At 39.6% G+C, this 17712-nt stretch overlaps 1 protein-coding gene across 4 annotated transcripts in view; it reads left to right on the forward strand.

The window, feature by feature from the left end:
• The window catches only part of SLC4A4 (solute carrier family 4 member 4), a 357043-nt gene that overhangs the window by 297575 nt on the left and 41756 nt on the right, over positions 1–17712 (forward strand). For 3 of the 4 annotated variants that reach the window (XM_032632937.1, XM_032632936.1, XM_032632938.1), the window contains exons 16-17: positions 3356–3547; positions 16644–16757. In XM_032632937.1, the coding sequence (XP_032488828.1) occupies positions 3356–3547; positions 16644–16757 (306 nt within the window). The remainder of the gene's footprint in view (positions 1–3355; positions 3548–16643; positions 16758–17712) is intronic. The other variant, XM_032632939.1, reaches the window with a different exon arrangement.

A 17712-nucleotide genomic window follows, 5' to 3' on the forward strand; every position in this document is an offset into this window, starting at 1 on the left:
TTAGTTGAATAATCGCCCCAATCAGTGGAATAAGTTGACCTATCTGGACCTTTCTCCGTTCTCATCCTTACGTTGACCTATCTGGACCTTTCTCCATTCTCATCCTTACTTCACGTCACGTGCCCCTAACCTGTCGTTAGAGAACTCGGTGTGAAGAGAGCACAGCCTGGAGCAAAGAGTGCTGTCCGTGAAAATGATGACAATTTTTAAAATTGAAGTACAGTTAATTTACAGTGTTGTGTTAGTTTCAGGTGTTCAGCAAAGTGATTCAGTTATACATATGTATACAAATCTATTCTTTTTCAGATTCTTTTCCATTATAGGCTATTACAAGATACTGAATATAGTTCCCTGTGCTATATAGTAGGTCCTTTTTTTTTAATCTATTTTAAATATAGTAGGGTGTATCTGTTAATCTCAAACTCCTCTCAGACTGAACTAGGATTCCAGAGAGATGAGTCAGGAGCTGCTTTGCGGTAGGCAGGGATGTTGAGAGACAGAGAGACTCAAGGCCTCCTAACCGTGTAAAGGCAGAATAGCTCAGTTTTGTCCATTTTAATTATTGGGGTCCTGGGTAAATTTTACATGAAAAAGATGTTTCACTGATGATAAAAATTTAAAAACCATTAGCTTCTAGCAAGTAGCAACTTGTATCAGTGCAGTTTTTGTTGTTTTTAATGTTTCCTTTACTTAGGTAAGGCAAAATTGACCTCTGAAGCAAAAGATGTTATTTCTACGCAGAAGTATCTGTTTCATAGATAACAAAATGAGATATGTGATAGTAAAAATTATATAAATTGATATATGTGATGATTAAATCATAAGCTAATTATCTAACACTCTACTTTTCATCTTTACTTATATACATCATTAATAATGAGTCATGCTTGGTCTTAATGTTTAGTTTACAATATGGCTTTTGCCTGAAGTTTTACAGAATTAAGATTCATTGATACCAGCTTATGCAGAATAGTAACACTGAAATAACACAAATAATATAGATGTCTTTTCAGTGATATTTAAGTAGAATTATTTTTAGCTAGTTTGTTTTATGGGAGTGGGAAACTGTGTGTTAAGGTACAGATACTGATATAAATACATGCTGCCTAAAGTTTTTATACTGAAGCCCTTAGTGAAAGATGGTGTTGGAGGCTAAAATTTCTGTACAATGACACAAAGGATCGTTTGAGGCATACAAAATTGTGTTACTGGCATTTTAAGTTGATATAAACAAGAAACCATGTCTGTCCTGCACATCTGTATAGTTTTCACCTCAACCTGAATCTCTGTAAGAAAATCAATAAAACTGCCTGTTGGGGTTGTTTTAATGCAGCTTACCTCTTCTGGGAGCTGCAGCTATAAAGAAGGATTCTGCTGATATTAAAGTGCTGAAAATAAAGTGAAATTTTGGTAAATTTTTGCTGGTTTTAAACCAAAGAAATCTGTTACCTGTTATGACCTCTAAACTTTAAAGGTATTATGCAAAAAATATTCATATGCAGAAATCTGAAAAACAAAATGAGATGTGATTAATCACCTCTCAGAAACAGACTTTAACAAAAGAGTAATTGTGCAATTCAGCTGTTTACAAGTTGAAACTAATATTTCAGGGAAAGATCTAGAGTTTTGGGGGGATTTTTTCCTGACTTATGTAAGAACTTTACCTTTTGAGCTCTATAAAAATATGAACTCTTTCTGGTCAGAGATCCTTCTTTTATGTGTGTGACCTTCTTTTATGACTAGATGACTTATATTAAGAGAATTCATGAATAGTAAAGGATATTGATGCATTTCGTGAGAGGGACAACTCTTGCCTCCAATGGACAGGAAAAGTTTTTCTTTCTATATTTCTTTGAAAGGTATTCTCAAATTACTCTTCTGTTAGCACATGACATACCCATTAGCCCTGCACCTAAGAGAAAATCCAACATCACGGCACCAGCAGATTCAGTGTCTGGTGAAAGTCTGCTTCCTGGTTCTAGACAGTCTTCTCATTGTGTCCTCATGTGACAGAAGGAACAAGGAGCACTCTGGGGTCTCTTTTGCAAGGGCACTAATCCCATTCATGAAGACTCCACCCTCTTGACCTAATCACCTCTCAAAGGCCCTGCCTCCGAATACCATCACATAGGGGATAAAGTTTCAGCATATGAATTTTAGGGGAGCCCAAATATTCAGACAGTAGCACCCCATTAGCGTTGGTGAGTAACTGGCTGCAAGAGGGCATAACCTTCCAGGTGAGGCTGCTCTTAAGCAGCAAAAGGCAGTTTTCTAGAGAAGGAGACAGCTGTGAGCTGATAGCAGCTAAAACTCAGCAGCTGGAGGATGGGTGCCCAGGCCTTATCCACTACGCTAGCAAAAGGATTCTCTTGCATATTGGAAACAGAAACAGGAGTGAGCTCCTGTCAAGAAATACAGCACTGACAACATGACAGCAGTTCACGAGCCAGAAGAAAATTTGAAAATTGACCTGTGAGCTTGAGGCCATGTAACACAGGGCTAGAGATCCCATACCCAACTCCACAGCCCATCACAGCACTCTCCAATAATGGATTCTCTTGACACTGACCTGGAGTCAACAAGAAAAGCTGTATTTTATTAGGTTATGCAATTGAAAAAAGCAGAGCTCTCCAACATTTTTATAGTTTAGTTCCTGAAGTCACCAATCTCTGTAGTTATTTAGAAAAGAAATAGCTCATTTGTGAAAGCGCTGGGTAAATTAGTTAACCAAATATAACCTTGAGAGCATTAACTCTATGGCCATCAGCTTGAAGCACAAGAATCTGTGCACTACAGAAATCAGTACTTTTTTTTTTTTTAGAAATCAGTACTTTTTTATTTTGGCTGCCTAGTGCAGCCTGCGGGATCCTAGTTCCCCAACCAGGGGTTGAACCTGTGCCCTCTGCACTGGGAGCTTGGAGTCTCAACCACTGGACCTCCAGGGAAGCCCCATCAGAAGTCATTACTTTTTGAACAACAAAGGTGTTTCAGAGAGTCTCACGTTTGGAGACTTAAGATATTATTGTGTCTTGGTTTACTCTCAGGAAGGTTCACAGGAAAGAAAGACTTTGTGGTTTGTTTCTGTTGAACAGATGGTTGATTGTAGGGTTGTAGCACAAACCAGGTAACGGATTGCATCCTTCTCATTGTATTTTCAATAATTGATAGCCTCCTGGCCCCCCCTTACCTGTTATTCCATTAACACCTCCTCAGGTGTCACCTTCCAATGGTTTACCCTCAGGCTGTTTTACAGAGACTCTTAGCATAATTCCGTATATAGCCCATCAAGTATCAAAAGCTGCTTTTGTTGTGGCACAGTGTTCCCTAGAAAAATTTTCCTGTTTTTCTTCTTCAGCACCATAATGCTACCTTTGACTGGGCATTTCTGACGACGAAGGAGTGTTTGAAATACGGAGGAAAGCTCATGGGCAACAACTGTGGTTTTGTTCCTGATATCACTCTCATGTCTTTCATCCTTTTCTTGGGCACCTACACCTCTTCTATGGCTCTGAAAAAATTCAAAACTAGTCGTTATTTTCCAACCACGGTAAGTACCTGAGCTTTAAGTAATTTTCATTGAATTCCCACTGTATTAACAGTAATACAGCTTTACAAAATGAAAAAGGCACCTGTAATTCAACCTTTCCAATATAAATTTGTGCGTTTAAAAAATTGCTTTCCAGTCTGTGTCTATGTGCCTACATATTCTTAATAAAATTGTAGTCTAGCTTTGAAAAACCATCCAAGGATTTTGCTCACATAATTCTACCCTAAATTCTGACTGTTGTAATTCCAAACGTACTGAAAGAAAAAAGTGGGGTGTATTCTATACAAAAACGCACAAGTTAAGAAAAGACCTTCTAAATCCGTAGTGTGTTTAAGTACCTAAGCCAAAACTCTTTTCATATTAATCAGGAAGTTTGACATAGAACTCTGTTCATCAGCTGCACATGAGAGTAACTGAGTAGTTGAATCATGGACCGTAGGAGTAAACTTGAGCCGTGTTACACGAGTACTGGTGTAAGATATGAGTGTCATCTGAGCCAAGCTTTCCTTCCCATAGTGACAAACGCCCTACTGTGGAAACACAGATAATTGAGCTGAGTTGTGCAGACACCCCGTCTCCCATTAATATGCTTAGGTGAGCTCAAAGTCAAAAATGTGGTTCCTTGAGAGACTACAAGATAAGACCAACATTTAGTTAATGGCATTTTGTGTTTTTACCTGCAGAACAAAACTAATCCTTTGCTTTACAGTTCAGTTCTCACTGTTTAGGGTGTCAATACTTCTTAGTATTGTTGATTATACCTCATTTTTATCAATGAGCTGCTCTCCACAGCTGAAATCTCATGAATCTCTCCTCCTGTGTTCTTGTAGAAGGAGCAGGAGAACTTTGGAAGACATGAGATGCAGTCGATAAAGTTCTTTTTCTTAATTCCTGGGAAATGAAACTGACAATTAATACGTTCACTTTCAGCTAGGAAATTTTTTGACTCTCTGATATTTCTTTTAAAATGGAAAATAAAGGGAAGGTTTGATGATTGTCTCAATCTGTTTGGATGGCTATAACAGAATACCAGACTGGGGGGCTTATAAACAACGGAAATTTGTTTCTCACAGCTCTGGAGGCCAGGAGGTCCAAGATCAGTGCCAGCATGGTTGGGTGAGAGCCCTCTTGCTGGTTCCTAGCCAGCACCTTTTCACTGTGCCCTCAGGAGGTAGAAGGGCTGGGGAGCTCTGCAGAGTGTCCTTTATAGGAACGCTAATGCCATTCCTGAAGGCTCCATCCTCATGTTCTTCCTAAGGCCTCACCTCCTAATATCATCTTCTTGTGGGTTAGAATTTCAGCATATGGATTTTGGAGGGTCGCAACATTCAGACCACAGCTGTAATGAAATGTCCCGAGGTAGCTGGCCCAAAGAATGAAACATTTCCTCAAAGTGAAATGTAGGAAGAAGCGTTCAACTTTGTCTGCCTTAAATGGACATCACAAATTGGTGGTCCACAGGCAGAATTCAGCCCCCAGACATTCTTTGTTTACTTCACAGTTTGTAAACACACACATGCACACACATACACACTTGGAGGCTTAGGTGGAACCTGTCCTTTGCAAGTAGTTACTGTCCTCACGACTCTCTGTTGTCTAAGACTTGGCTGCTTCACACATTCAGATTAAGTGCCTATCCCTGAAGACATTTGAGCTTGTGACACCAGTCCACGCACTGGGAAATGTGCTTACTTGATCCATCTCTTCAGTGGTATATTACGTGTAGAACAGATTCCTGGGTAGAGGTCTTTGAGGGTGATTTCTTCTTCTCTATTGAGGTTTTTCCTTCTTAATTATTAATTCATGGGGCATTGTTTTTTTTGGGGGGGCTCACACTTTGGGAATTATCACCCTTTTTATATCTTTCATTTGCCAAAGTCTGATATTATTTAGGCATAGTAGTAGGTAGAAAGGTAGAAAATTTGTGAAGCACTTGTAAATCATAGTTGGCAAAATAATTTCAACCTTAAGATGAATAGTGATGAATATTTTTTTCCCCCCGGTACGCGGGCCTCTCACTGCTGTGGCCTCTCCCGTTGCGGAGCACAGGCTCCGGACGCGCAGGCTCAGCAGCCATGGCTCACAGGCCCAGCTGCTCCGCGGCATGTGGGATCTTCCCGGACCGGGGCACGAACCTGTGTCCCCTGCATCGGCAGGCGGACTCTCAACCACTGCGCCACCAGGGAAGCCCAATAGTGATGAATTTTAATAGACATCACCTTTTTTTCCCAGCAGTAATTCCCAAATTGATAATAGCTCTTTAGACTAAAAGAAATTGCCCCTTATAAAGAGCCCAAGCAGGTAATTTCTCAGACATTGATAAATGCAATTGAGAAATGTTGAAAAATGTTGAATATGTGAAAATAGAATAATGATAGCATTCTAATTACAATTCCTATTGAGAAGGTTCTTGCATTGTTTACACCAAATTATAAAATAAACAGGCAGGAGAAAATATATGTGATTTCTAAGGAGTGATGTTTCAGTGTGTAGGCTTTCACTCTGTCATCTCCCCTACTTACTTCACGTTTATAGCTAAATAATAATACATAAGTAAATTCATAACATACATACATGAATAATAAGAGCATTTTTTTCCTCTCATTTGCCAAAACATGTTTTCATTTAAACTGTCATTTAAAAGGATGGTCTCTATAGGTAGGAGCACATAGGTTTATAGATTCTTATACTTGTATACTATATTCTACAATGAAAACATATGCTTAAACATGGTAAGTTAGATAGTCCTTGACTACTGTGACAGTAATCAAGCCTAACTGTTACTGCTTCCTCGCTCACACCAACAGTTTACGTGAAACCTCTAAAATTGCAAAATGCTAATACTGGATGGCAGTGTCCTTGCCGTACAAAATGTCCGATTCTCCTTTAACTTACACAGTCATTGCTATCTTGCACTCTCATTTCCAAACTGTTGCATGAGTTGTTAGTCGATGAAGACTGTAAACTTCTGGGAAACTGTTATACTTCTATTTTACTCCTCACATCAATTAGCACCAGGTTGGATGCAGGCTAGTACTCAATATTTGTTGACTAGTGGAAACCAGTCAAGTAGAGATAAATGCTGCAATTTATGGAAAGAGCACAGATGTAGGAACCCAGAAGCAGTAGATGCTAGTGCCAGCACTGCCATTAACTAACCGTGCGCCCTTTGATAGCTAAATGTGGACTTTAGTGCACACGCGTAAAGGGAGAGACTTAAAGAAATTAATAGATGACAGTTAACATCCTTTAAACTCTAGTATTCTATAATTTTAAAGAGAGTTTTCTGATTCCATCTCCTAAAATAAGTTCTCTGTATTCAACTTGTGCTTATAGCAATGATCAGGACTTACAGGTTCCCAAAAGCTCATTATCTTCTCCATCTTTATGCCAGGTCTGCTTTTGCAGCTGCTGCCAGCCTCTCTCTGTGGATGATCCACAATCGCCGTGTAGCAAATTCAAAACGTGGGGCTGTCTTTCCACAGTGGAATGTCCTTATCTTCTGGTACTCCTTACCTCAGCTAATAATATCACCTCTCTTCACAGCCACCCAAGATCAAAATCTTAAAATCATACTTGGTGTATCAGTCAGAGTCCCAGCAGGAAGCAAATTATACACTCAAATTAGGATAGTCTGAGGGGTTTAATGAAAGCATCATTTGCAAAGGTGAGATCAGGTTTAGGGAAACGGCAAGGGAGAGTGTAGTGTCTGGTAGCAGTGGGACTGTTACTATCCCTCACTCAAAGAATGTGGAAAAGGAATGGTTGCTGGAACCTGGGGAAGACAAAATGGTAGAGAGAGCTTTCCTGAAAGGCCCCATGACTTTGGATTGAGGGGTTTAGCCAGTCTGAGGCAACCTCAAAGGGATATAGCTTTGGGAATCAATGCTCTGACCTCTCTCTTCCCCCCATGGCCTGCCCAGGCTGAAGGCTTCTGGAATCTGGAGAGTACATGAGCCTATTGTAGACCACACAGGTCAGCCTCCCAAGGCAGAGAGCCTGGTGGAAAAGAGTAGAAATGGATCTGGTATGATAAAAGATGATATCCATCGTATTTACCTTTCCAAGTTTTTCTTTATCAAGTTAAACTCATCAGCCCCCTCGATTATCCTGCTATAATCACTCTCCTTTATATGTACACTTATGCTCCCCTAGTTCAGTCTCTCATTGCCTTTGCCTAGACCAGGGTTGGTTATCCACTCTTCCCCTCCCTCATGAAGCCACTGGCAGTCCATAAGTGTGAACACTTAAGATGAAACAGTTTGCCTTTGCTAGCCTGTCCATCAGGAATTTGATTTGTCTGTCAGGCACTTCCAGAGAGCCCTAATGCTCAGTGGAACAGGGTGGAGTACAGTACCCCACTGACTGCCCCCTTTGTGCTCCCCACCCCTTTTAGAGGGGTGCATTAGTCTGTTATCCCATACATTTACTCTTCTGTTACATCGGCCTCAAGTCTTTTGCCAGTGTTTTGGCATCCAGACTTCCTGAAGGAGCATCACAGCATAATCTGTGGTCTTCTGTGGCAGATGGCCTGGGGTATTACCAGGAAATGTTCTTCCAGAGTCCCCTACCGACAAGTGGTGGTGCTCACGGAGCAGAGATGCCATCACTGCGATATGTAGTGGCAAAATGAAAGCAGTCAGCTTGAAGATGGAGCAGGATTGTGATTAGTATAACTCATAAAGCCACAGAGCCTCTGAATTAGGCAGAATTATTGATACTTTAATATAGTCAGATGCAGTGTGGCTGGTTGATGTATGTAATTGGCATGAAAATGTTTTTCTTAAGGATCTACTTAATTTCCTCTTTTTCCTCCCTTTGGAAAAAGTAAGAGTTCTAACACGCCCATGAATTGATGTAATGGTAAGATTCTTTAATATCCTCCTGGTTGTTATTGTCATTTAAATAGAGAAGATCAGAAAGTGCCAGGTACTGTTAATAACTTTGGCAACTTCTGTGGTTTATTTAGATGACATTTGAGCAGAATGTTCTTTGATATCCTTCTTAAAAAAATAACAGTATTCTAAATTCTATAGTTATTCTAAATTCTATAGTTAATTAGTATATTCATTCAATATTGAAAAAAATTATTTTGAGTCTGATGTGTGCTTGATACAACACTGGATGGTAAGGCTACAAAAACAAGGAATTCATGGGCCTGGAATATAGTAGAAACTTAATATGTATTTGTTGAATAAGTTAGATTTTTTGAGTTTTTAAATGGGATGATTCATTTTGATCCTTCTGCCCTGTTCATGCTTACTGTCTACTGTAGGATCACACTTTGGTGACTTCATGTGACCTAAGTAAATTGATGGTGGTCTTTGAGGAGCTGGCTTTATGGGTGAGAAAAAAGTGTAGGGCTTCAGGAATTTCAGTGAAAACACAATGAGCATTTTAGTTAGGTGACACGTTAGTTTTTATCCATATAAAACACAGTTTAGGATTCTACAGTTAGCTGTATTTTTGGAACCAGGATTCTTAGTTGGCCTTTTGGCCTGTGACAATTCTATTAATGTTGGATGTGTTTAGTTTAGTTTATAAACAACTCTTTACAAGAATCAGGTAGCATCCCTACTCTGTTTTCTTTTTCTCTCAGAAATTTTTTTGGTGAATGGTAAAAACTATCAAATTGAAACAAATAATGTATCCAAATATGAGGAAGAAATAGTGGGCCTGTATTCTTTGTCCCATCCTAGTGTTAATAATACTGGGTGACATTTGGCTGGTTCTTGCAGAAACATCAGACCACATCCTGCCATTGAAGCTCATTTGGAAAATGACTTTGCTTGTCAGTGAAAGGGAATCAGATTTTCAAATTCTTGTGTTATTTTGTACCAAGGAAAATAATTTTTAAAGTCAAATTTGTTTTTAATTCAAAACTCACTTTCATATTTTTTTTCTTAAGAATGACAGAGGGTAATAGGTTCTGAACACAATCCAATCTGTTCAACATTCAACAAAGATTACAAATACTTAAGTTTTTGTGGATGTATAACAAAAAATACAGTCAACCTGAATTGAGCCCAAAGAAAAAAACGGTTGGGAGCATTGTTTGGCCAAAGTGTTTTTGAGAGTTTTGTTTGTTTGCAAAGTCCCTTTTGCCGTGTGATGTGAGAGGTTTTAATGTCAGCATAGAGGTAGTCTGTGGACAGAAGTCATTTTGACCGTGGTACCTTGTTGGTCAGAAGCACCATACAAAAGTCACCAGCATTGAAATCTATCCATTAACACAAAATGATCTTCTGCTCCATTTCTAGACTGACTTATGACTTACCAGTTCTTTTTAAATTTAAAATTTTGTACCTTAATGTAAATTATAAAACCACCTTCCTTTTAAAGCCCTTTATTGTAATGGTTTTGGGGGGATATATCCAAGAAGACCTTATTAGAGGATCAAGAAATTTTGACACTTGGGTCTTAATCATTGAATTTTAGTATTAGGACTTTGAATACCATCTAGTCCATCGTTGCCTCTTCATTTCTGACAAGCACTCATCTGTGGGCTGCTCGAATGCTTCCCGGAACAGGAACTTCACATCTCCGAAGGCATTCCTGATAGAAAACACAAACCTGCCTTTCCACAGCCTCGTCCTCGGGATCTGCCGTTGCCCTCGAAGCTACACAGAACAAGTTTAGTCTTTCTTTTCTATGACAGATTTCACATATTTGAAGGCAGTTTCTCCCTACAGCTTCTTTAGGCCTCCTATCATTTTGTATGAGATGTGATTTCTGGACTCCTATTCCACTGGCCATCCTTCTCTGAGTAAGCTCCAGATTTTCAGTTTCTACTTAGAATATAGTGACCGGATTGGGACATAGTATTTCCCAGGTGATTTACTCATTTGCTTCTGGCACTCACGCATTTGGGTCTTTTGTTCTACTGCTCAGTCTGAGGCAGAATAGAGGAAGAGGCCCATGGCTGCTAAAGTCTCCTTAGCTTCCCTGCTGAACCACTTGATTAGGCCTACTCCCCTCTGTTCCCTGCTTGGAAAAACAATTTTTTTTTCTAGTAGACTTTCACTGGCTCTTAAGCCCCGCCTAGATAAATTGCCCAATCCAATTCCCTTCTTTGTTCCCTGAATTTCTCTGACTTTCAAGCTTATGGCATTAAAATCCTGGAGTCTAAATCAGACTTTCCTTTTATTGAATTCTAATTATAGTGGGTATTAATGATTCAAAATACGGTGTATTATGATTGCTGTACTGATATTAATGCTTATTTCTTTTATAGTGCTGTATAGCATTGGCTATGGGGGGAAGGGGATCAAATTTTTAAACTTTCGTAGTATTTTGTGCCTTTTCATGACTGCCAAAGACACATATTTGTCTGACACACTTTTTTTTCATCTAGAATAAATGCGTTTTTACACTGTTGTTTAGCATTTTCCAAGCACGGCGATCATGCGAGGAATTGACATCCTGAATTAATATTTATTGAGAACCCCCAGAGTGCCTGCTGCTGTAGCTGTCTCTTTATAACAGCTCCATCCATTGAGAACTGCTCTGCAGGCTCACAGCCTTTCCCCCCAGTTAATTTAGGAACAGCTGCAGTCCTTGCAAAGTGAAAACCAAATATCCTCTGGGGCTTCAGAGGAACCCAATTCATTTTTTTCCCCTGTAAATTAACTAGCTTCTCACTGTTGGTGTCTCAACGATTATGACTCTCTTAATAACTAATACGGTACCATCCTCATGAAGAGTATGTGTATAATAGATTTATTAGATAGTTATTTGAATTTCCCTTCCCATCCACTTAATTTCTTCTTTGCTTTGATAGTTTAAATATTTAAGCTGGTTGCTTTTTATTAGATTGAGATATTTTGTAACTCTGCAGAGGACAGAAATATTTTTCTCCTCTCCAATTTTATAATTAAAAAATGGTAAACAAAAATAAAAGAGCTCAAAACCATTCTGGTATATAAGAATCTTAGTTGAAACACACTTTCCTTTTCCCCATTCATGAATGGAGGTAGGAATTATTATATGTCATAGCACATCTGTGTACCACTCCAAAAAAAACCAGCAAACTTTTTTATAGTTAGTCTTTGATATATATTAGTTAACTTGTGTTTCATTTAGATTGTGATAGTTTATATTCTTAGGATATTGAAGTGTGAGCCTAGAGAGACTTAGCATTTGATTGGATGGACCCATTAGTTATGACGTTTGTCCAAGCTAAAGTTGAGGCCTCTGAATCCACAGGATTGGGCATGAAATCTTGTGGGAACAGTTTTCTCATGAAAACTTTGGCACTTCTAATCATTACCAGTAATAGCTAGTAGGGAAGTAGGGACTATGGGTTTCTAATTTGATTTATTTATATATTGACACATAAAAGGGTACTGTTGTGGAGTTTTTGCAAGAGATCGAGTTTGATGAAAAGGGAAGATAAAATAAACTAAAAACTGAAAGGAAGTTCATACATGTTTCTTTTGCTAAATGTGTTTGGAAAGGTAAGAAGGACCCAAATAGAGTGATTCTTACTTCCTTAAAGTCCGATGCCACGCTACTGTACCTGGGTCCTAGAGTGTATCTAGTAAGCTTGTATACTCAATGCTTGACATTTTTCAGGCAGTTCAAATTAAAGTTTAATTTTAGTACAGGGTAAGACCTGAAGAGCCTGCTAAAATAGCACCCCTACCTGCCTTCGCTAATTAGAGGATTTAGAGTTGAATACAAAAGTGGCCTGGGAAAAATCAATTTCCTTGACTATGAAGTTCAAACCAGATCCACTATCTTAGAAATGAATGTCTTACAATAAACACTCTTCAGGAGTGATTTCTGATGTACCTGAACCGTATTGTACAATTTAAGGGGAAGGAAGGGGAAATAGAAGTGAGTGTAACTGTACAGAACATATCACCCTAGCTGTGATTTTTAATAAGGTTAAGCAATATTATTAAGAGTATCTTTCTTTTCCCATAATTTTAAGAAATGTAATCCTGAATTATTAGCATTTGACTTTTTAGCTACTGTTATACCTATAGTATAATAATTGTGCCACACTTGACAAGAATGCCATTGCCAAGGGGCTCTACCAAATTTATATATAATATAAATATATTATATATAAATTTGTGAAACTAATCATTAAACTTAAACTGTTTATTTTATTTTATTTTTTCAATTTATTTAATTTATTTATTTTTGGCTGCATTGGGTCTTCATTGCTGCGTGCGGGCTTTCTCTAGTTGCAGCAAGCGGGGGCTACTCTTCGTCTCTGTGTGTGGGCTTCTCATTGTGATTGCAGTGGCTTTTCTTGTTGCAGAGCACGGACTGTAGGCATGTGAGCTTCAGTAGTTGTGGCTCGCAGGCTCAATAGTTGTGGTGCACGGGCTTAGTTGCTCCGCGGCATGTGGGATCTTCCCGGACCAGGGCTTGAACCCGTGTCCCCTGCATTGGCAGGCAGGTTCTTAACCACTGCGCCACCAGGGAAGCCCAAACTATCTGTAGTTTCCCGTGGCTGCTGTATCAAATTACCACAAACACGATGGCTTAAAACAACACATTTACTGTCTTGAGATCTGGAGGTCAGAAGTCTGAAATATATCTCAGCGAGCTAAAATCAAGGTGTTGGCAGGGCTGTGTTCTTTCTGAAGCCTCTGGGGGAGACTATCTTTCCTTGCCTTTTCCAGCTTCTAGAGGCTGCCCACATTCCTTGGTTCTTGGCCCTTTTCCTCCATCTTCAAAGCCAGCAGTGACCAGTCAAGTCTTTCTCACGCTGCATCACTCTGACACAGATTCTCCTGCCTCCCCTTTCACTTACAGGGATTCTTGTGATTACACTGGACCTACTGGAATAGTCCTGGATGGTTTCCCTAATCGCGAGGTCGTCTGATTAGTAGCCTTAATTCTGTCGGCAACTCTGATTCTCCCTAGCCGTGTAACATTACATATTCACAGGTTCCAGGAATTAGGCATCTTTAGAGGGGAATTACTCTGCCTTCTACATTATCCGACCTAAATTTTAACATGATTATTCTGGGTGATACCTTGGCAGTGTCCTCAAGTTGGTGAGTATAGAGACAGGAAGCAGGAACCATATGAGATAAAGTGGTGGTTTAGATAAGGGTGGGGATAGCAATGGAGGTGATGAGAAGAGACAGGATCCCAGATATGTTTTGAACGTAATTTGCTGACCTGTTGGATGTAGGATGTGAGAGAAAGAGAAGAGTTGCATGGATAGTCCAAAGTTTTGGGCCTAAGCGATAGGAAAAAAATAATGTGCCGTTAATTAAAATGAAGAAAACTACTGAAAAAGCAGGTTTAGGGCTTCAGTGCTTGGTTTATGGAAGGCTGAGAATGACTCCTCTCCTAAGTAAAGAAGCAGCATTTCCCTGGTGCCTGGTAGTGATTCCAGTCAGGCAGATCTGTCCCCTAGAAGGGCCAGAGGTGCGGGCCCTAGGGGCATTTCTACCAAGAAATGGCCAGTTGGATTCATTTGCTACCCTCTACTTCCCTTCTCCTGTTTATGGGGGGGAGAAAAGGAGGAGCAGTGCCTTTTTAATAACCATTACCCTCTTTAGAAAGAATAACTTGTAGGATATCTGAGCTGTCAACAAGTTGGATCTGCTGAGTAAGGATTGGGAGGGTGATAAAGAAGAGAGAACTTCTTTTTTGCCTTGGCAGTGACCTCTGGTCTTGCAGTGATTCATGACCTACCGGACCAGAGAGGCTGCTGTAACATCTTAATATACTCCTGAGCCTGTTTCAGCAATGACCATCTCTTGCCAGACCATCCTGAGCTGCCCGTGTGAAAATTTACTTGCACAAAACTTAAGAAAATGGGTGTTTCCTCCCGTATTGAGCCCCTGGGAAGCATCCTTTTTCTGCAGGGATTCCAGATACTTCCAACCAAAATGAGCTCTGAGTGGCAGTTTCATATTATTACTGGGTTTTTATTTCTTGTTTCTTGGAATTCAAGATTTCTTTCAGAGACCTCCTGACAGTAGATTATTTAGTTATTCCAGTGGTTTCTGCAGCCAAAGAGGCTTTGTGGAACTTGAAATAACCTGAGTTAATGTATATTAGGAGAGTTTGTGATGCTGCAGGTGCTATGCTAAAAAGCACTTTCATGGCTTATCCTATGTAATTCTTATGACAGACCAATGAAGTTGTAGAGATTATCTTGGCTACATTTTGCAGTTGGAGTAATTAAAGCTAAGAAAGGATAAGTATTTACAAGTAGGAAATAATGGTACTGGAGTTCCAACCCAGGTAATCTGACTATAGAAACTGTGTGCTTCTAACTGCTATACTATATGTTTTCCCCAAATTGATCCCTGCCATCTGTTTGTGCTTGGTGTTAAATTGCCCCTAAAAGTCCCATAGCTGGCTCTCTGCTCCTCTGTGTGTACTTCTCCAGAAGCTAAACCAGTCCTCCAAGAGGGAAAGGAACTTCTGGCCAAATGGCCATCTTTGATCCTGCTGCTAGTACCCAAGGCTCCTGATACCTGGTCACGGTCAAGAATTGAGTACTACCGGGCTTCCCTGGTGGCGCAGTGGTTGAGAGTCCGCCTGCCGATGCAGGGGACACGGCTTCGTGCCCCGGTCCGGGAGGATCCCACATGCCACAGAGTGGCTGGGCCTGTGAGCCATGGCCTCTGAGCCTGCATGTCCGGAGCCTGTGCTCCGCAACGGGAGAGGCCACAAAAGTGAGAGACCCGCGTACCGCAAAAAAAAAAAAAAAAAAATTGAGCACTACCATGTCCTTTACCATGTCCTTCACACCCACATCTCCAAGTAATTCCATTCTCCACTTCAGTTTCTATTGAACACCTGATTGCAGTAGTCCTACTACTCTTTCCAAAGACCCTCTATCCTGAGAATTGTGCAGCCACTCAGCCCATCACTGATCTCTCTTCACCTAGCAGCACCAGAAAGCTGACTGCTTACTCTGAGATTACGGTATCACTGCTGAATAAATCCTGATTTCGTTTAGGAGCAGCCTTCCTCATGTATGACTTGACTGTGAACTTCATGAAGACATGGATTGTGTCTGTTTTGTTTACTGTGGTATCCCTAGTGCCAAGCAAAGTATTAGGTACTTACAGTTGGCCCTCCGTTTTCACGGAAGCAGAAGCCATGAATACAGAGGGCTGAATATGCTAAGTAAATTTTTGTTGAATGATCAAATTATGCACAACCATGTGTACATACCTTACAGAGAAACTCAGCTGTCTGTGCTATAGTAATGCTCGTAGGCCATTGTCAGTGCCGCTAGACACTGCAGAGGAACCGCCAACCAACTAAATGGTCCCATGTTCCGGTACTGACACAGAAATGGCCATTCTGCACCCACTCCATGGGAAAGGTTTGGGTTTAATGCACTCCCATAAAACCCAGCCCTTGTCCTGACCAGAGGCAGGTACTTAGGAAGTTTAGGTGACCACACTTAAGAAGTGGTGGAGAAAGAGATGCTCCACATACAAGAGATTTTAAGCACTAGCATAGAGTGAAAAATATTTTCTTTGGCAAAGTTAGTGAAACCATCAGATTTCTGTCTTTCATCACTTTTTTTTCTCTGAGGTTTTAAGCCCATTCATTGGACTGGAACTGTAACACTTTCCCTGCTTGGTTCTTGGAGTTTTCAGGTTACCCGTGGAATTTATCTTGCTCTGTACTCACAACGCTACCTCCCAAGTAATAAACAGAATTCTGAATTTTTGTGCAGATTTTATAATATGCCTTGAGATTTCATCCTTATTCCGGTCTCCTTTGTATTGCATACAGGAAGAGTGTTTGTACAGTACTTCAAGGATATATTATCTTTGATTCCCCTCCCCTGCCTACACACACACACACACACACACACACACTCTCTCTCTCTTTCTCTCTCTCTCTCTCTCTCTCTCTCTCTCTCTTTCTCTCTCTCACCTGTTCTGTGCAATTAGATTATTTCTGGCCAGGTAAGAAAGTGATGCAAAAGCAATTTTAAAAATAATCTCTCTGCAGTACGACACCTCCTTTAATTTGTTAATAAAGCTGTTAGTATAAACTGTTAGGAAATATAGAATTCTTCATTCACTTCAAACAGAGGCAGATATATATATCCAGTGCCTAATGGTCCCTGGTTTCTTTTTTATTTTCTCAGGCAAGGAAACTGATCAGTGACTTCGCCATTATCTTGTCCATTCTCATCTTTTGTGTAATAGATGCCCTGGTAGGTGTGGATACTCCAAAACTGATTGTGCCAAGTGAGTTCAAGGTAGGTGAACTTGTCTTTTGGTCATTCCTGGAATTCTTCGGTTTTCTTTCCTTTCCCCTATTCTAGTTTGTTGTATTTCTCTTTGAGTTAGTTTTGTGCAATTGTCCGTTTCTTTATTTTATAAATGATCAGTTGCTAGGTGCATATATACATTTTGTCTATTTTTTCACTAAAATTAAATGCCTGACCAGGACTAAATGCAAGGTTCACATTATATTGATTTTTATTGGAAATACCTTATGGTAACATTATAAACTCTGCTTTATATTTTTAGAGTATTTAAAAATATCCAGAGTATTTTCAACTGGATATTTCAAGGTTATCAACTTATAACCTTGACCCATATAATAATTCTAGGTTGCAATGTAACTACCATCATCCTGATTTTATGAAGTTGAGATTGAAGCTTATAAAAATTAAGTAAAATACCTAAGGTTACATTACTAATTCAGTGCTCTTTTCCTGCCACCAAACTACCTGCCATATACACACATGTGTATATATAATGTGCATTTTAATTATTACAAAGATATAGGAATTATTCATTTTATAAACCTGTGGGTATGTACAAGCCTAATGGGTAATATTTACATTTCATTCATTCTTAAATATCCCTATCTAATTTTTCACCACAAGTCTTTCACTTATTTTCTAGAATACTCCTAACCTCTCTCTCCATCACTGAGAACCATATATTTGCTAAGAAAAATTAAACGAACTGCAGTTTTAGCTTAATGACTACCTGATGAGGAAGGGATGTCTGTGTTATAGCAAACAAAATGTTTTTTGCATTTTCTCTGCCATGATATATTTATTAGCAAAGGTAAGTACTCATTTATTCAGTCATTAGTTAAGTCAATATTTATTGAATGCTTGCTTTGAGTCAAGCCCTATACTGGGAATTTGAAATGCATTGAAGAGCAAGACAAAGTTCCTTTCCTTATAAGCTCACAAC

The sequence above is a fragment of the Phocoena sinus genome, chromosome 5, assembly GCF_008692025.1.
Source record: "Phocoena sinus isolate mPhoSin1 chromosome 5, mPhoSin1.pri, whole genome shotgun sequence".
Classification (NCBI taxonomy): domain Eukaryota; kingdom Metazoa; phylum Chordata; class Mammalia; order Artiodactyla; family Phocoenidae; genus Phocoena; species Phocoena sinus.